The sequence below is a fragment of the Nematostella vectensis genome, chromosome 4, assembly GCF_932526225.1.
Source record: "Nematostella vectensis chromosome 4, jaNemVect1.1, whole genome shotgun sequence".
NCBI lineage: Eukaryota > Metazoa > Cnidaria > Anthozoa > Actiniaria > Edwardsiidae > Nematostella > Nematostella vectensis.
In genome coordinates this window covers 9,809,197-9,829,012 of record NC_064037.1, presented here as the reverse complement: position 1 = coordinate 9,829,012, position 19,816 = coordinate 9,809,197, and the positions used below count along the sequence as shown (strand labels likewise).

The following is a 19,816-nucleotide window of genomic DNA, read 5'->3' as shown; positions in this document are numbered from 1 at the left end:
GATTTTCCTTTGGGGACGCGAAATCCGAAAACGTGGACCTAATTTTTCCCGGGGGGGGGGGGGGGGGGGGGAGGGGGGAGAGGGAGTTAGTTTTCTGATAAAAAAATCCACCCCCGAATGAACAAACAAATGCCATTGCAGTATCTCCACGGGACGTGTCATCGGATTTGACTACAAAAAGGTTTGAATTTTATGACATACCAGGGTGCAAGAATGCCTTTTTCTTATCTAATTTATGCTAATGTTTTATAGTTGTATCAAATAGCACGTTTATTGCAAACCAAAAGTGGACTCTCCGAACCATTCCCCCCCCCCTGCCCTGCCAGGGTACGGGCCTAATTAGGGAAGCCGGATTTTAAAGAGATCTGTTCGCCATTTTGTCATCCTACCTAATTACCAAGTGTGAGAAAGCATCCATCCCCACCCATCGTCAGACCACCAGACCACGTTATTGACCAATTAGAACCAATTACACCATGAGGGTTTTTGATGATGCAGTAATAACACCCTGATACACGTGACTGGTAATTTATTTAAGAAAAGAAGGGACACCATTTCTCTATAACTTTCAACTTGATTTTTTTGGCAAAGTGAAATGTCTGATAAGGCCTTACTCTCGATTACTGAGGTTCACACTTGACTCTTTCAATGAAAAAAAAAACATACAACAACACAATCAATTACTCCCGCGCGCGCAGCAGAATACTCCACGAATTCTCACATACTATGACGTAATATGTTGAACGAAATAGGTATCACGGCTTAATGACTTTGTTTCGAATATAATAGCTTGTAAAAGAGCGTCAACCACTTAGCTCCCTTGTGTAAAAGTGGTTTTGTTTGCTCAGTATGGATTGATAGCCTTAAGTGTAAGTAGCGGGATATGGACGAACTATACGAGGACGAGCTCAAAAAGATTGAGAAACTATCCTACGAAAATCTGGTTTGTATTGACACTTAGAACACTTAGATGCTAGTTAGCTTGACTTGGGTTACTTGCTACTTCTTAAATATAAGAGTTACTAAAAGCTTAATTTTTAAAGTATTCATAGTACAACACTTAAATAGAAATAATTGAGGGTATTTCATACCCTACTCCTTAGATATGATAAGGTATTTTTATTCAATAGAGATGATGGAGATAAGAAACATTTTCTTAAAAAAAGATTACTGTGTTTGTGGTTGTAAAAATTGAATGTATTGTTAAAGCAGAGGGCCCCTCTGGATGCCAGCGTTTGCTTAATGGGCCACCCTGCAAAAATAAAATAAAAATACATAATCTTTGTCTGAGGAGGCTTGCAGCACTCACGCGCTGTTGACGGTGTTTCCCCGGGAGTAACATTCGCATTTTTTACAGGAGGAAAACATCAGGAAGTACCCTTCTTCAGCTGAAGAACAAAGAATAACATACGATTTTATCCAGCGCATATTTCAATGCGCTCGCGAAGTCCTCCAAGACGAAGACAAGTGCGCAGAGTTATTACAAGCGTACGAAAGGCTTCCGTCTCCACACGAGAATAGCAGTAATGAAAGGAATACAAGTGGAAGCTCTAGTGAGACAGCTGAGAAAAGCGAAGTGATCAGAATAGGGCAAATTGGTGTACTGCATGAGATAGGGAGTGCGGCTACCTTAGACACTGATGTAGTGATGGCGGAGGTGGTGAAGCTGGTAAAGGTAGCGACTAGTAGATCGGGTATCAGGAAGAAGTCTGTAAGAAAGGAACCAATGCCTAAAAGTAGAGATAGTAGTAGTGAGAGTTATAGCAGCGGCGAGGAGACAGAGAGGCGAAAAAAGTCGCGTTTGAAAGCGAAGTCTAGAAGATTAAAGAAAAGCAACGATGCTACTAAAGATGGGCAAGGGCAAATAGGGGCCTTACCTCAAGCTTCTAACACCAAGCGAGTTTCTTTTTATGACGGGGTTCACAGCTCATCAAGTGACATTGTAAAGGATGATGAATGGGCTGATGAATCGGGAAGCACTCCAGGAAATGTAGCAACTAGACAAACGAGCCTTCTGCAAGTGGACGATGCTGATGGTGCAACAAGAGCCGGTGGCACGAGTCAACAAAAAAGCGTAGTTCTGTCAGACGCACCGGGAACAAGTGGCGAAAGAGAAAGAAAAAGTATTTTCCAGATTCCGTTCTGGAAAAGTGAGTCTAAACCTACAGCAGATGACAATGTGGATAACGATGAATGGGAAGGATTGACTGACAGTGTATTCCAAAGGGAATGCAACCGCATTACTCAAATGATCTGGGGAGATGACTCAAAAACAGCAGAAAAGTCTGCCCATCACGTCTCAGGCGATAGCAAAGAAGTCGAGGGTGACGTCAAGGCGGAGGAAGAAGGATTCCGGTTTGAGTTTCCTAAGATTTCGTCGGCGATCAAACGGCAGATATCATCAGTGGTGAAGGCGGGGTTACCGATACATCGTGAGTATTATCATAACCAGCAGAACGGACAGGGTCGACGTAACGGAAAAACCTGGAAAACTTGCAATTCCAGATAGAGAGAGAAGACACAATTTCTTCAGTGGCTATAGGCTCCTTGTATTACGGACTGATTTTGAAAACACAAATAACGTGAGGCTGAAGTGCACAAAACCAGATTTTGGCTTTTTAAGATATTTTTCCTTGATCATCATTGCCCTGTGTATCAGCTCAGGGACGAAACGCTCAAATTTCAATGACACTTTACAAAAAGTCGCATCAATTTAAAAAAAGTCGCACTTGATATTTTGTTTGCTATAAGTTTCTAACAACTCAGGAAAATTCTTCGCCTTATTCGATATGAAATGGGCTTATTTGAAGCGTCACGTCATGTTTTTCCGTCATGTCGACAGGGTCTAATATCAAGAGAAATGTATTACTTTTGGTCTATCCATACACGCGCTTCCACCCTTAATAAAGTGCGTCAAGTATTACAATGTGCGTCAGGTATTACAATGTGCGTCAGGTATTACAATGTGCGTCGGGTATTACAATGTCCGTCAGGTATTACAATGCTCGTCAGGTATTACAGAATGCGTCTTGTATTACAATGTTCGTCAGATATTACAATGTGCGTCGGGTATTACAATGTGCGTCAGGTATTACAATGTGCGTCAGGTATTACAAAATGCGTCAGGTATTACAAAATGCGTCATGCATTTTTACAAAGTGCGTCATGCATTTTTACAAAGTGCGTCAGGCATTTTTACAAAGTGCATCAGATATTTAAAAGCGTCAGGTATTTCTAAGATTGTGTTTCTAAGTGTCAGAGATTGTAAAGTAATAAATTATTTCAATAAAAATAAGCCCTATCTGACATAGAACCCTCCTGGTGGAGCCGTAAACGCTAAATAAGTTTATTGTTGTTGTTGTTATTATTTTTTGCTAAAACCTGGTGCGCGAGTTTGCCGTCAAAAAGTCACAAGGATATTGAATACATTGTTTGTAAAAGTTCCAGGAGGACAAACCCCCGAAACTTCAAGTCCGGTCGACACGAAAGACAAGATGGCAAATCTACAAAAACTTGAGCCGTACCTGGACATTATTACTTATGGAAGTAAGTAGCAAAGGTTATTGCTCTCACATAACCACCCAAGGACAACCCTTACATGCCCCAGGGACACCCCTTACATACCACAAGGACACCCCTCACATACCACAGGGACACCCCTCACATACCACAGGGACACCCCTCACATACCCCAGGGACACCCCTCACATACCCCAGGGACACCCCTTACATACCACAGGGACACCCCTCTTATACCACAGGGACACCCCTCACATACCCCAGGGACACCCCTCACATACCACAGGGACACCCCTTACATACCACAGGGACACCCCTCACATACCACAGGGACACCCCTCACATACCACAGGGACACCCCTCATATACCCCAAGGACACCCCTCACATACCCCAGGGACACCCCTCACATACCACAGGGACACCCCTCACATACCCCAGGGACACCCTTACATACCCCAGGGACACCCCTCACATACCCCAGGGACACCCTTTACATACCCCAGGGACACCCCTCACATACCCCAGGGACACCCTTTACATACCCCAGGGACACCCCTTACATATCCCAGGGACACCCCTTACATATCCCAGGGACACCCCTCACATACCCCAGGGACACCCCTCACATAGCCCAGGGACACCCCTCACATACCACAGGGACACCCCTCACATACCCCAGGGACACCCCTTACATACTCCAGGGACACCCCTTACATACCCCAGGGACACCCCTTACATACCCCAGGGACACCCCTCACATACCCCAGGGACACCCCTTACATACCCCAAGGGCACCCCTCACATATCCCGGGACACCCACTCACATCACCCTTACCGATTTCCCCCCATCGTCCCTTACCAATCCTTCACTGTATTTTTACTTTTTAGAAAAGAACTCAATGGGTGAACACATAATCTACCTGGACCCGTTCAAAGCGCCTCAAAAACATGAATTTGAAGATCATGAGTTATATGAGAGAATACTGGATCAGCTGTTAACGTGAGCAAACGCAATGTTTAAAAAAAACATTTCCTGGCGCGCAGCAGGATTTGCTTCACCTCCCCCTGCATTATGGAAAAGTAGGAAAATTCACAGACATAGATGTCATATGATAAAAGTCTACAATTTGGCGATTCTTCAAGGAAGAATCGAAAAAAAACTTTCTGGCTTATTCGTTAGCGCGAAATTACTTGCTTTTTGTTGCTGTAATTTTTCCGCTAAAAGACTGAGCGCACGCTAGTTTGCCACCCAAAAGGGCACGTGATCTCTTAGCGCCAAGTCCCCTATTGGGCGCGTCCCTTTCGCTCACTCCTAGCCACGCGTATGGCACTATACGCTATTGCGTATCGTCATGCATTGCTTATTTATTTGGGCTTTTTCGAAAACAAAGAAGTATTGTTTTTAGTAAAGAATGTAGTACTTCTTCCATATGATATCTATGCACGCGCCCCTCCGCCAGTAACTTCAGGCTGCGCACCTGGCGCCGTACCTCCATTCATGCGCCATTCTTTTGCGTGCTTTACTCTGTCCTGCTATAAAGTGCTCTTGCGGCCTTTCCGTATAAGGCCTGATGCACACTGGCGATATAACGACATAACAACATAAGAATTTGACATAATGGCATAAGGGAAAAAACATGTTTTTTCTTTTATGTCGGTATCTCCACGTTATTATGTCGACGTTATTGCCATAAGTCGCACCCTTCACACTTGAAAATAAGGACATAAGAATGCGCGCGCCTATCTTGTTATGTCATTATATTGCCAGTGTGCATCAGGCTTAACACTTTACTAAAATGTGCTCTAGCGTACCTTGCCGAACAATACTGTATGGTACCAAGCTAAACACTACTGCATTATAGAATACTTTGTTGTGCTAGTAGTGTGTTAGAAGATTGTCTCTACCGTGTTAGCTATACCATAAACAATACTTGTATTTAAGCGAGCTATGCCTCCAAAACTGTACTTCCTGCTGCACCGCGCTATAGTTGTTATGACCGAAAGGAGTCACAAGATTCCAAAAACATCTCATTTCGCGGCAGATTTACGGAGAGTTTCCTGGAACAGAATGTCAAAACGGATAGATTTATTCTTGTATACCGCTGCCTAGATGTACCGAACACGCACATGATGACATTACGATGGATGGGCAAGTTTTACGACCATCTACAAGACAAGTGAGTCTAACTGCCTCCCCCCGACCCTACCCCTGAGAGGAGAATGCGATGTTTTTTGGCATGAGGAAAGAAACCATCATTTACTAGTTCTGGGCTTCCTTCGGGCGTGTTATACCAGCCCTCCCACTTTCTTCTTTTTTTCATTCATTTCACGTATGTTGTGTCTACGCGCAAGCCAACGGATAACAATGGTGTTTTTTCAAGATTCCTTTAGCTTGTTGTTATCCATATACGGATAAGGATGACACCCAAATTCGTGAAGCGTTCCAATTTTTCCCTGTTTAGGGGGGTTGTGAGCCACACATCAAGCATTTAATTCATGTCATTAAAGTCTAAGGGTGCGGTTTTTTCCTATCATTCTGGAATGGGAGTGGTTGGTAGAGAATGTTCAGAATGGCATTCAAGTCATTCTGCTACAGCTATCAGAATGGGTGATATGGCCTTTATTCCATTCCGGAATGGGAAGGCAGGACAAACGAACACGCGCTTTTTCTATTCTAATCATTCTCATTCCAGAATCACGAGCAAAAAAACGCGCCCTAAGCCAAACATTCGCACGCGCGAGTCAAGACATCACTACCACACACCTCGTGATAGAACGATATGGAGAAGAAAACCCAGATTCTGACAGTTGCAGAGTTCAAAATCGAGTCATACCTTTTTTATTCTTCTTTCAGATATCTTAAGAAACTTGAAAAGATGATAATCTACAAACCAGAGTTTAAACTTAAGCTTCTTATCAAGATGATAACACCCTTCATGAGGTATAATACTCATGCACTAGAGGCGAGCTACACATAACTATTTGTGATTATTCTAAGGGGGACATAGCCACGCCCCTACTAGTAATTTTTCTCGGCCACTCCCCCTGCTACAGCTTGATAAAACATTCTCACTTCTGAGTACATGCATTTGCTCCATTGAATATTCATTTTTATTTTTCGCGGTATGCTTTATACTAGCTTTTCCAAGAAATATCACTTGATTTGATTTGCATTTCTGAATCTTATGTACTTTTTTGTGTTTGGCAACTAGAGGAGAGTTCACGCAGAAACTTAGAATTGTCAATGATCCCAAGTCATTAGCAAGGGAACAAAGTAAGTGGATATTACCTCTGTTAGGCAGGCAGGTAGGGAGGGAGGGAGGATAAATAATGGTGTGGAGGTAAAGAAGGGCAATTTGCAAGCCATACACAAAACTCGAGCTTTTATACTTTTTTTTCCGTTTACGAGAGTACTAATCCTATCATCACCTTTTTTTCACAGATCTACCAGAAATGGTAAAAAAGATCAAGAAAAAGTGACTGTTTATTTTGTAGCCATACTATATACAATATGTATCGATGTCGAAAGCCGAAAATCACCGATGAAAGTCTTTGCAGGCAAAATATGTTTTTAATATGCTAAATGCAGCAATAAAACATTCTAAAATCTATAATGAGCTTCATGCAAGGGCGATTTTTATTTCAGTAAAGCAAAAATAAATCTGCTATTTATTTTGTATCATCATGGCCACCACATCCACTCCTCCTTCTCATCATCATCATTATAATCATAGCAACACCATCATCACCAACATCGTTATTATCATCATGAACATCGTCATCATCATAATAATCATAGCGCGCACCTCCACAGCTCTACTACTACCAACACAATTTTCGTTTACTTGATTTACAGGTTATTATTGCTACCGCAATTAGATCGTTAAAACGAGTCAGCTCAACTATAGATGTGGCACTTACTGTAGAAATTTACAATGATCTCGCCCCTTTCCCTTCCCCTCCCCCCTAACCCCTCCCTCCATCGGCCTTGTTCTCGCACCTGTGACCTCGAATGTCACATTAAAGGAAACTGATGATGCACTCGTCTGTCATTGTTTATACTTAGAAATGACATCCTTTATCAACGATATTTGGTTGAAAGATATTTTTTAGGCGGTGATAGTGTATTGTGCATGAGTTCTTTAATGAAAAAGTAATTATCCTTAATAATACTGTGATTACCTTGCTTACTCGAGCTCTGAAGAGATTTGAGTCAGAGGGGGTTACAGTTAACGGACTCGATCGAAAAGGTATAAGCTAACAATTTGCTTTCAAAGCCTTTACATAAAGTGTCGACCAAGTACTTAAGTCAATAACCCAATTATAGATGTGGCACTTGCTGTAGAAATTTACAATGACCGTAATACATTACCATTTCCTGTATTACATAATCAAGTAGCCTGGGCATCTTGTGTGTAGACGAAGAAAAGTACAAAATTGAACAACATGAGTAATAAACTACTCTTCTTATGATGCAACCTCATCACTTGTCCTTGATGGGTTTCGATAGTTACAAAATTAATTTTATCACTAGTTAATATTACTAATAAGGCTGTCTTGAGAGAATTTCAGTAACGCCTACATTTTTTCATATCTAACAGTCTAACGGGACCTTTGAATATCCTTCTGATTCTTTGACTTGAGCCGTCTTCGGGTCTCCTTTCCGTGTCAGCGGTTTCCCCCAACAGACTAGCCGATAATCGTCATCAGCTGCATCCGCCTCCTCCACCGTCTGACGCATCGGCGCGAAGAGCGTCTCGGGAAGCCAGTAGGTTGCTATACCACCAACAATGGCGCACACGCCAAATATGGTGACCGGGAGGGCAAGTGAGAGGCCTGGTAACTGACCCTGAGAAACACATCATTCAATTACTTCAAGATGTTTCTTATCTTATGTATAAATGTTTTAAATGTTTAAAAAAACTGTCTTAAAAAATTTGCAACGTATTGCATCACAATCAATTTTGTTGAAATTTCTCATACCTACTGTCATTGCAATGGTTTGGAAATTGATAATTTATATTAACAGCTGCTTAAAATGGTAAAGTTTGGAGACTATAACTTTTCAGGATGCTGCTGCAACTGATATAATGGGCTAGAAAACAATCGTTGGCTAAAAGGAATAGTTATTAAGGGTGTTTTTTTTTCAATGTGGTTAATTGGGAGCATACGTCATGGCGGTGTTTAAGAAAGTGCAATACTAACTTTCCGTCATGGCGGTGCTGCTTTTGAGCCTTGAATGGTATCTTACCGTCATGACGATGTAGGGTGCTAGAATTGCTGCTATACGAGCGCTGCATGAACCCATCCCCATCGCGGTATTCCTGTGTTGAAGATAACTAGTCAAGCGTGTACTCTGTAATCATGAAATCTAGAGATGTTAAAAGAAAAATCAAACAGAGCAAGAGCGCAGAAGATTTTTCAGTAGCGGCGACGACTTACCTAAGTACAGTTGGGAAAACTTCAGAGGTCATTAGGTAAATTCCAGCCCAATTACAATCAATCATAATTTTGACTGCAATAGCTATTCCAGTAGTGACGAGTGGGTAGTCTGTGGTAAGAAAGGTGAGGGTGACGTCTTGGATTATTATGTTTAAGGTAAATGACAAGAAGGTTCAAGTACCTTGGTATATTGCCAGCACAATCAGACAAATGACACCTGCTCCAGTCATGAATCCACCAAAAACCAAACGCCTACCGAACCTTAAAAAACAACAAATAAGGTAAGTTTAATTAAAGGATGCGAAAAAAGTAAGGAAAAAAAAAAGAAAGGATGTGTCTTGAAGTGTGACGGGCTTAACATGTAATGTGTGGTTTATGTATTACGTACTTAGCGTACAGGAGCCAGCTTAGGAACACCCTTAGCAGTGTCAAGAATCGCATGATGAAATAGTTGATATAGATGTTGCCAGCAAGCTGCATTATGAAAAGAAAAATTCCAAAGCCAAGCAGGGCAGTAACAAACCTGTAAAAGAAATAAAGGTTGCATGTAGCGATGAATCACTGCAATTTGTAATCTCCCAAAAACTCTTGCTCACGCTTCAAAGTCGCAACAGTTTTAGAATCTGCGTTAGTGAAATTGCAAGTTCTTTGCCAGTGAAGACAAACAATTAGAGAAAACTTTTCAATCTCTCAAAATCACAAAAGCTTTAGAATCTTCGCGAGTAAAATTGAGTGAGTTCTTTACCAGTGAAGACAAACAATCAGAGAAAACTTTCTCATCTTGCTCGTCCGGAACATGTCCACAGGCGTATCTTTCTTGGCTTTCACGATGCGTTCGATTTGGTCTTGTCTGATTTGGTCGAGTAAAGCTCTGAGCTGCGCCGAGTCCAATGACTTTCCCTTGCTTCCTCCGAACTTCATTAAGATGCGATGGGCCTCGTCCAGTGAGCCGTTAGCTGCCAGCCATCGCGGAGTCTCGGGGATCCAGCTGAATAAATATAAATAGAAGTGGACCGAGAATAGGAGAGGGCCGAGTAAGGATCTATACAAACGGTGAAGGTCTTATAGAGTTCTTAAAAACAATAGATGGCATGTAAATATTTTTAGATACTTTTAGACATCTACAAGCAGCTTATACTTACGGCCAGAACGGTAGAATTAATGCTATCGGTAGCGTGTAGACCAGCGAGAGCCAACGCCAGGCCGGAAGAAGGTACGCGAACAGAATAAGAAAGCAAGCACCTCCATACCAGAAGATGTCCATGACATTACTGGCCATCGTCCGATATCGAGGTCCTACAATCTCCATGACGTACACAAACTGTGTAAGCATGACACTAGTAAGACTGATGCCGACGAAGACACGAAGCACAGCAAAGGCCACGGGATGATGCACAAACGAAGATGCTCCCCCAAACACCGTCTGAATTGAAATTCAAAAAATGTATATCCATATGTCTTGGATTCCCTGGGTTTGTTTGGGCTATGTCAGGGTTTTTATTTATTCTTTTTTTGGCTGTGTTTATTTTGAATGGGTTGGGTTGGGTTCGGATTGGTTTAGTTTGGTTTGCATAGGTTGAGTTGATCTGACTAAGCTGAGAAGCATCGATTTGGTTAAGGATTGTTTGGTCTGAGTTTGGTTGGGCCCCAATAGTGACCTTTAAGAGGTCACGTGGTTGTAAGGGTGGCAGACAAGCAGCGCCAAAATAACCGCAACAAGAAGCAAGGTATTCAGCGCTTACGAAACAAGCCAGAATTTTGTTTTTCAGAAAGTGTTTAGTTCAATTTAAATAAATTAACATTGTCCCACGGTGTAGTGGAATTTATCTCGAGTAAGGTTTAATTATAGTTTCACTAGATCAGGTTGATTGCGACAGCGGGGAATATCCGGATATCATTTTCACATAAGGCACGTGGGTTGGCCACTATAATAACCCTTGTGAACCCTTGTGAACCCTTGTGCGCCTTCTCCTCAGAGATAACGAACGATTCAGACGTGCAGAGTAGCCATCCCGAAAGAGATTTCCCTCCGCCTCCCCATCAGCCTGCATTCATGTCTGGTTATTTCTCTGTTGTAAGTCATTTTTGCAGAGGTGGGTGGCGGTTTCTCGTCACCACCTTTGCCGAAGTGACGGAATTAATGCGTAATACAATTACCTTGATCTATTTTTTTTAATTATTCAATAATAAAATGTCACTCAAACGTGGCCGGAAAAATCCATATCAATGTGTCAATTACATCACTTCAGCAAACAAGCAGGGCGCTCGATGTTGCTCGCATAAAGCCAATTTTTATGTAAAATAAGATAGAAACTTGCTCGGAATAAATTAAATTTTTCCGTCGTTTCTGGGGTGACGGGCGCAGTCAGGTCTGGGGTCTGGGGTCTGGGGTCTGGTCTTGTCTGGGTTGTGTTGTGTTGGGATGGGCCGGAATGGTCTGGGTGGGTAAAGTTGGGCTGGGTTGAATTAGTCGGTGAAACGTTGAAATTGGTTTGCCATGACGGGTCTGATATGATCAAGTCTTGACTGTTCTGGCTTGGCTTTAGTTGGTTTCTCTGGTATGTATTAAATTGTTTTGGGCTTAATTGGTTCGGAATGGGCTAATTTAGAACTGCAAAAAGCTAATTTAAAAAAATGAATGCGTTTCTAGATAGTTACCAAAAAGGCGCTGAAGAAAAAAATGCATTTCTTGCGTCCAAACAAGTCCGAGAGGACGCCACCGACCAACGAGCCAATCAACATCCCCACAAAATAGCACGACTGGAGAGTGGCGCCCAGGTACGCGCGGTCACAAATCAGGTTCCACTACAATAAAAAATATACATTGTGTTAGCCAATTTATTGTCACAAGTAAAATATCCCGTTACTTTGTGATGATCATAAAAGTGAAAATTTAATAAAGGTGTCTCTTTACTTAACAGCGTATTACAAATGGTTTTCAAGCAGCACACACCACAGGTAACCCAAGCACTCGGTTTGTATCCTAGTAGCAAGAGAATTTGTATAGTGGTGAAAAAATCGAAAATTAAAGAAAATAGACTTCATAGTGGATTTAATTTATTATTGTCTTTTTGCGTTTTCTCCTGAGTATTAGGGCCCATTTTTACTTACTCGTTTTCCTTTTAGCACCCATACACGACGAGAGAAGAAGAAAGAGAGAAGGTTGCGCCCCATATCAATATTTGGGTGACCTTCAAACCTGCTCGGTCAATCTCTTGGAGGCCTGGGTATCAGGGCATTTCAAGATTAGTGAGATAAAGATTTGACCAAGCGATCAATTTTTTCTTGACAAACTCTCGCCGCGAGTCTCAAATTGACAGGAATCAGCATTTTTTACCATGTTTTCTGGAGATCAGGGAGCGAAAAAAGTTTAGCGTTTCTAAATATGGGCACCAATGCCCATATAAGGTAATACAAACGAAGGACACTATCCATGGGGAATATGTTTGATATGTAGAGTTTTTTCCGTAGCCCGAGGTCTCCGAGAATTTGGCCCTAAAAATATCGAAAAAATGCTCAAAATCACCTCTTAAGCTAAACAGCTGAAAGAAGCAAAGGTCGCCATCCCTTTTTTGCGTAGAAAAACTGTGCCTCAAGCGCTCTGTCACGATGCTTGAACCGACCAGCCGTGCACCCAACTGACATTTTGGTTGGCTTGGTAACCGCACTTCAAAGCAACTGCATCTCCTAGCCCTACCCCGGACCTATCAAAACCACTTGATAAAATCTTGCATAAGATTTTATCAAGTGGTTTTGATTGGTCCGGGGTAGGGCGGGGAAATATATTTGCACGGGTGGTCGGTTCAAGCATCGTGACAGAATACTCGAGGTCGGCGAAGTGGAAAATCCATGCAAAGTTTTCCTACGCAAAAAAGGGATGGCGACTTTTGCTTCCTCCAGCTGTTTAGCTTAACCTTAGAGCGTACTGCTTACTGATTTCGAGGTGATTTAGAGCATTTTTTCGATATTACAGAAATGGTATATAACTACTATGCGACTCAGTTTTTTTGGTCATCGCGCGGGTACCCTGTGGTGTCGGCCGTCTGCCCGCCTGCCCGTGGAGCCAGCACAATTTGCGATAACTTCGTAAAACGTCACTTCAGTGAAAACATTATACAAGAATATATTTTAGCACTATCCGAGAATGCTACATACTTAATAAAACCCTGAAAGGTACAGCAAAACTTACAATAATTTAGTTTTTAGTGGTTTTGTATTTACACTCACGGGAACCCTGCGTCTAATTTCTCCCGCGTTTTTGTTCTTCTAACTCGCGGCCGACACCAAGAGTATTGTGGATAACGTTTTTGCATTATTTTCGTCGTGGCTAAAACCAAGAAAGAAAATCGGCACATCTTAACAATTTTATAATATAAAGACGTACAAACGATGAACGGAGGGACAAACGATGTGTTTGGAAAAAAAGGTAAGTAAGACTTCAATTTATAAATTTCGTCGGAGCTATGAAAAACTCGTGTTGACATATTTCTAGCACTCAATAAGATTAACAGTTGAAGCCATGTGAGGGCCTTTCCTAACTAGTAATTTAGCTAGTTTGTCTATCCATTATCCCATAAAAAGGATAGGAAGATCAAGTGGTAATTGTGCGATTGATTATCAGTAAACAAATGTCGCATCCTTTTTTAGAAAATGTTGTTATTTCTTTGCCTTTAATTAAGGTAGTGGTACCTATTATCGGACAGTGCCCTATTATCGGACTGTAAATATCTCAAACAATAGGAAAACACGCCGAAAAATGACCCATCGAGTCGAAAAAACAACATTCAGAAAACATGTATTCCGAAGCTTTTTACGAGTGTTTATTGTTTCGCAAAACTAGAAATAATTTTCTCTCACGCACCGCAAAATGGCGATTGAAATCCTCACTTTGACATGAATACGCGAGGACGAAAAGAAGCCGTAAAAAAGTCCAAGATTTACCGATCGTGATGAAAGTCGCTACTTTGGAATAGCTCGAATTGCTCGTACCTAACCTCGGTGCCCTATTATCGGACAGTCGAGCAATCATCGAACGATTCAACGTTAATTTGGGCGATCGATGAGCAAACGCACATTTCGCCGTGCAGTTTGTCACGCGCGCGATGCTTGTGTTTTGAATTGCTTGCTACGGAGAAGAAAGAGTCTCAAACTAAAAACTGTCGTGAGTTTTGCAAAGTACATATGTCAACAATTATTGTCTGCAATATTTTAATGAAAATGAAAAATGATTTTCCCGTTGGATTTTGAGAAGAAATCTGCTGTCCGATAATAGGGCTAGGGTGTCCGATAATAGGGCTAGGTATCCGATAATAGGGCTTCACAACACGTCTTACGAACGATTGTTTTCTCCCAAATTTAACCATCGAATTTTTGTTAAATTGGTCGAATTATTATAATTACTGACTATTAATCTAGATTTCTAGCTGTAAAACCTAAGACTCAATTGTGTTTTGTACGCGAGATATTTTAGCGTAAATCTAAAGTGTCCGATAATAGGTACCATTACCTTAATTCAAGAAGTGAACTATAATCCGCTTTACAAGGAATAACTTTTTCCCTGTAAGTAAATAAAGAACGATTTTTCATCTGGAAATTCCACATCACATTTAAGTTCTGTCAGCTCTTTTGTGAAAGATATCGAGCGAGGACCGGTTTTAGTTTTTTTGTGAGTTCGAAGAACATTTGAAATTTAAAATGAATTTTGGTTTAATTCTAGAAAAAAAAAAGGTTCATAAGGGGTTACAGGTTTTTAAAAGATCTGCTATACCTACACATTTCCCTTATGACTCTTTTTCTACAGCTTTTCCTATTAAAAGGGCCATTCAACATCTAGCTGACATCAGCCCCTAAAAAAACAGACTTAATAATTAAATTACTAATCTTCTATTCTTAATGTTACTTGGAATTATTTTTAATTTTAGGTTTATTAATTAGGTTTTGTGCAGCATAACATTTATATCTTGAGTATTATTCCGTAGCTTTTTGTCACTTTTCTCCTTTTTTTTTTCAGATGAATCCCAGCTGCCAGCTTTAGAGGCATGATGCTAGGACAGGATGCATTCATTAATACAGCTAAGTAACAAAAAGATAGTAGTTACCAATGAAGACTTGTTATAAAAAAAACTAAACCAGCTAATAAAATAAACTAAAGTAGTCAGAAACTTTGAAAACAAGTTAGAGTGATTTATTTCATTCACCCTTTGACAAAGTGGCTGGTACAAAACACTGACCAAAATTGGCCCCCTGGCAAATGGACCCTTGCTAAAAAAAAATAAGATTTCTAGATATAAATGGGTTTTCTAATAAAAAAAATTCTTAGTTCCAATTGCACTAATTAACCACTACCAGTTGCACTAATTAACTCAACAGGGGTTTGTGAGAAATCTACTTTTGAAATAGCTATTATTTGAATCTGAGATGATATTTGCAAAAATCAACAGCACTGTACTCTCATTATTAGTCAACATAATAAATGGGTGTATAGAATGTACCATTTGACCTTTCATGAAATTATTTCACAGATAATTTAGCACTATTCGTGGAAGTGATCTTTTTTTAATGCCACACCGAGCCCTATTTTATGTTTAAGCACAAAAATAACAGATGTACATACCCTTGACACCCTGATGCTTCAATATGGGTCCGTGGACCACCTCAAGGAGGGTCAGTGTTTTTTACAAACCATACCCAAGACATAGTGTCAATTCAAATAGAGTAGTAGCCACAAAAACACAGTAGAGAAGGTTGATAAAACTGTTTAGCCAATATTTGTAATTTTTACCAAATAACTTTTATTACCCTTTTACTGAAAGAAAATTATAATAATCAAGAAATTCTAGTAGTGCAATGTGAAAGGAAGAAAGGGAATTTGGACAGTGTAGGCAAGTATGAAGCACATTCACTGGCAAAAGCAATATGCTTATGTTTAGAAATGTGTTGTGAGCTGATAAAAAGAAACCCATTTTGCTGTAAAAAAAAAAAAAACTATAATTCTTTAATGTTCCGTAATCGATGATACCTCCAAATACGCCCAAACAAGTTTCTCCGGGTTAAACAACAACAAAAAAATATACCTACATACATATCCCACTCTTCACCTGTGCATCACGAATTCTTCTATGAACGGCTTCACTCACACATTGCATATATACATACATATAATGTATTAAGCTTAAAAAGCCTCTGGCTTCGGCTTTTCCCTTATTGTATTTACATTTAAAATATTCAATAAAAGATTGATTGATTATTATAATATGGCTTAAATAGATTGTACGCTGGCTCCGCTTTTAGGCAGTGCCTAAATCTATATATTATCACTATACAAATTTTCTTGCGTACTAGAATACAAACCGAGTGCTTGGGTTACCTGTGCATACATCATTTTGCGCTTAGCAATAGGGGACTTGCGCTAAGTGATCACGTGATCTTTCTGGATGGCAAATTAAAAACAAAATAATCAAAAAAAAAAAAAATCAGAAATGGCTGCGCCCGTCACACAAGATAACAATAGACAAATAAAATCTTTAAATGTAACGAACCCTTTGTAAAAAGAATTCTGACTTCTTGTGAATAATTACGTGGTTGTAATCATCATTGATTGTTACCTCTGCTACTGTAGTCTTGAGAGGTCCTTTAAACACATACTCCGTACAGTTATCACAACACTTGCTAGGCGGGCAGGTAGTGTTGGGCGTGGCACATCGGAACTGGGGCGTGCCCATAACGAATACCAGGGAAGAGAACTGCGCCATCAGGGGAATACATATCAGATTAGTCAGGAAATACAGGAGGCGCTGGTATGTACCGAACGATCGCACGTTTTCGAACACATCATCGAATTCCTTGTACAGCTTTTCCTTGTCATCTTTATTTTCAGGATCAACAAGGCCGACTTCCTCGGGCATCTATATTTGGAGAGATGTTTTCACATAAATGAGAAAATACTGTGGTTATATATTTCAATTATTGTGTAAGGCGTACGGGCGCATTTGTTCGAGATGTTGTCGGAAATTCTTGGATAAAAGGTTGTTTTTCTCGCATACAACAGAAGTATGGGGTGCTACATACATTGTAATAACAAAAATGTCTCAAAAATGGCAGCTGATGATTGTTTCGTTGATGGTTGTTTCGAGGGGGAGGAGGTTCCGGGGTTTGACAAGATGAAAACAAACAGTTTAAAAAATGAATTATATCAGGTTTTATCAAGCAATCATGAGATGACAATTCGACATACATAAATGATGTAAGAGTTCATAGAAAATAGTTACACACAAGTTTCCGACAAGAAAACAGCTTATTGACCCAGGCCCTCAAAACGTTTGCCCAAATATTAATATGTCTTTTCCAAGGATATTCAACCATGTATAACTATATCATTTATTGTAAAATTCATCATTTATGCATGAGGGTGCAAACCAATCCCAGCACAGAATTCAGATCACATGTACACAGCTGTAATCCCCAATACAATTCTACTGAGATCAAGCACGGGGAGGGTTTGAATAGATAGCAGGGCTGGGGTTGATGAGTTATTAAACAGTACCATTAACCTTTGATGCAGATCCCTGCTCAGCTAATTAGTATGCATTAACTGTTGATACATATTTCAACTGATCAGCATAGAAAACACAAGGACATATTTCCGACAAAGCATTTACTTCCGTCATTTAACAACAAATTTGCAGTTACTCTCAATGCTCTACAAGCGAACTACTAACCACTTCGCTTCTTAACTTCGCAAATGAATTAACTAAGCCAGAAGTTTAACGTCTTTGCGGGCATGTGGTGGAGTGGGACGGACAGGTCTTCGATATTTGAGTCCTTCTCGTTGTCTCCTAATTCCACCTTCGCGTTTTTCCTTTCACTTTGCCATGCCTCAGAAACAGTGACCTGGCACTGTCTTAAATAGCAATGAACTCAAATTCTTGAACACACCAAAACGAGCTGTTGCCACCTTGACGGTATGGCAATGACTAAAAATAATTTGCATTTTGGCTTGCTGTTTTCCGCTCATGCTCTTTCTTCTCTTTAGGCACGCACCGCATTTCGGAATGCGACCCAATTACCGATAAGAAGCATACAATCTATAGTATTAATTTCACAATTGCCCATACAGATCAGCCGCTCATATCTTATCTACTACTAGTATCATTTTTGTTAGAAGTGCATTTCTTTAGATTTGTAAATGATATCGTAAAATAGTGCACGTCAACAGTGTTATTCAATGGAAGAAATGAATACATAAGCCCGATTTTGCCCTCAACCTACATTTTGATTCAAATTTGACAAAGTAGAATTTTGCCAAACTGTTTGGCAGAATATTACCAGGTTTCTAAGCAGAAAAAAAATCACTAAACAGATAGATTTGCTTTTTTTGAGTTCGATAAAAGGGGTAAAGGAAACGCAGTGTCTAAATGCCCGACATTCGGGAAAGGTCCTGAATGGACCAAATGCCCGACAGTTTTCACTATGTTCAATTAACCCAGTAAATTGTCGACCTATTGAGTTCAAAGTATTGTGTATTTGTTGGGAAGGGCAAGCGAATCTGAATTGAGCTTTGTTGTCGGTATTGAACTTTTTTCCTTGATTAAATACACCATCAAATCGTTATAAAGTGACACTTGAGTTTTATCTGCTACAATAACACAGTCGGGAAAGGTGTTCCACAAGCAGGGAAAAACTTTCAATTCCTACAAAAAAGCTCAGCTCAGATAAGCTTTTCCATAACAAACTAATATAGAATATTTTGAACTCACAGGTCGACAATTTACAGTGATATTTAAGCAAATTGAGAACTGGCGATATTTAGCAGTATTGTGGCACTGAAGTGGTACTAAGATACGATTAATAGTGTACATTAAACAACAGAAAACATTCAATACCGACAACAAAGCTCAACTCAGATTGACTTGCCCTTTCTCAACAAATGTAAAATACTTTGAATTCAGTAGGTTGACAATTTACTGGGTTATTTGTATAAGTTGAAGACTGTTTGGACCTTTCCCGACTGTCGGGCAAATAGCCACTGCGTAAAGTAAACACTAATCTTTTTTTGAAACACTAATCGTTTCTTTTTTTTTTACCCTACATTTATTATGTTTTGAAGTGGTATAGAACCCCCTAAAACTTACGCTAATGCAAGTGCAAAACCCGAATTTGCTCACCTCTATAAGTTCTACGCTGTGGGGCTTTATTTTGCGATGCGCTCTAGTGACTCTAAAAGCAAATCATTAGAATGCAAGACGCCTTTGACACCGAACTTTTCAAGCGGAAATAATACATTTCTGCCGATGGAATGTAATGATAGAGGCAGAAATGTTTATATTGACGGCATGTGAATAACACGTGGGAATGTGAAGAGTGCAGTATGGGTATGAGTATATAAGAGGAGACATAGCATGCTAGTGTCGGGGGGGAATTTGGAATCTCATAGACACCGAAACGCGTTTCGAGTAGATTGATAATTGCTAATTATTAATCTACGTCGGGACCAATTCGCGTAGATAAATAATTAGCAATGGTTAGCAATCATTAATCTACGGCAGGACTGGGGCCTTTCATAGAAACGAGTGGGAACCTTGCAATTAGACCCCCGTCTGCCCTGTAGTATATATATATATATGAAACATGGCCGAAGTTTAGCCACCTGCAGTAATCTTTTCCGCATGTGAAGAGTGCAGTATGGGTATGAGTATATAAGGGGATATATATATATATATACATATATATATGTCTCCCCTTATATACTCATACCAATACTGCACTCTTCACATGCGGAATAGATTACTGCAGGTGGCTAAACACGTGTGGCCAGAGGTGCATGGACACCTACTGCAAGGTGCACCTCCAAAGGC

General features: G+C 40.3%; 2 protein-coding genes and 1 long non-coding RNA gene across 4 annotated transcripts; 2 read left to right on the top strand and 1 right to left on the bottom strand.

Moving 5' to 3' along the window:
* Nucleotides 1–120: 120 nt before the first annotated feature.
* Nucleotides 121–7,132, top strand: LOC116618978. The gene is made up of 8 exons (XM_032383247.2): nt 121–943; nt 1,358–2,432; nt 3,442–3,546; nt 4,410–4,521; nt 5,564–5,698; nt 6,376–6,462; nt 6,734–6,795; nt 6,964–7,132. The coding sequence occupies exons 1-8, from the start codon at nt 884–886 to the stop codon at nt 6,999–7,001; spliced, it is 1,674 nt and encodes a 557-aa protein (XP_032239138.2). The 5' UTR covers nt 121–883; the 3' UTR covers nt 7,002–7,132.
* Nucleotides 7,133–7,641: 509 nt separating this feature from the next.
* LOC5513766 (organic cation transporter protein) lies at nt 7,642–19,230 on the bottom strand. 2 transcript variants are annotated; one of them, XM_001633949.3, is made up of 10 exons: nt 19,127–19,230; nt 16,568–16,867; nt 11,622–11,768; nt 10,106–10,386; nt 9,709–9,951; nt 9,352–9,486; nt 9,145–9,224; nt 8,964–9,072; nt 8,773–8,845; nt 7,642–8,370 (listed from the first exon to the last, which is right to left on the bottom strand). In XM_001633949.3, exons 2-10 carry the CDS (start codon nt 16,865–16,867, stop codon nt 8,116–8,118), a joined length of 1,623 nt encoding a protein of 540 aa, XP_001633999.1. In that variant the 5' UTR covers nt 19,127–19,230; the 3' UTR covers nt 7,642–8,115. The 2 variants fall into 2 exon arrangements, with proteins under 2 accessions (XP_001633999.1, XP_032239139.1); XM_032383248.2 differs by lacking the exon at nt 19,127–19,230 and adding an exon at nt 17,681–18,218.
* On the top strand, nt 13,220–16,411 carry LOC116618980. The gene is made up of 2 exons (XR_004296448.2): nt 13,220–13,389; nt 14,974–16,411. It is a non-coding gene; the product is annotated as an uncharacterized LOC116618980 (long non-coding RNA).
* Nucleotides 19,231–19,816: the final 586 nt, after the last annotated feature.

What these genes read in the sequence shown, in the direction of transcription:
- LOC116618978 (XM_032383247.2), top strand. Translation starts at nt 884, where the DNA reads ATGGACGAACTATACGAGGACGAGCTCAAAAAGATTGAGAAACTATCC. An exon ending in ATGATAACACCCTTCATGAG is followed by an intron (nt 6,463 to 6,733) that starts GTATAATACTCA and finishes TTTGGCAACTAG; the next exon opens with AGGAGAGTTCACGCAGAAAC. An exon ending in GTCATTAGCAAGGGAACAAA is followed by an intron (nt 6,796 to 6,963) that starts GTAAGTGGATAT and finishes TTTTTTTCACAG; the next exon opens with ATCTACCAGAAATGGTAAAA.
- LOC5513766 (XM_001633949.3), bottom strand. Translation starts at nt 16,867, where the DNA reads ATGCCCGAGGAAGTCGGCCTTGTTGATCCTGAAAATAAAGATGACAAG. An exon ending in TCAAGACTACAGTAGCAGAG is followed by an intron (nt 11,769 to 16,567) that starts GTAACAATCAAT and finishes TTTTTATTGTAG; the next exon opens with TGGAACCTGATTTGTGACCG. An exon ending in GTTTTCCCAACTGTACTTAG is followed by an intron (nt 8,846 to 8,963) that starts GTAAGTCGTCGC and finishes TCTTCAACACAG; the next exon opens with GAATACCGCGATGGGGATGG.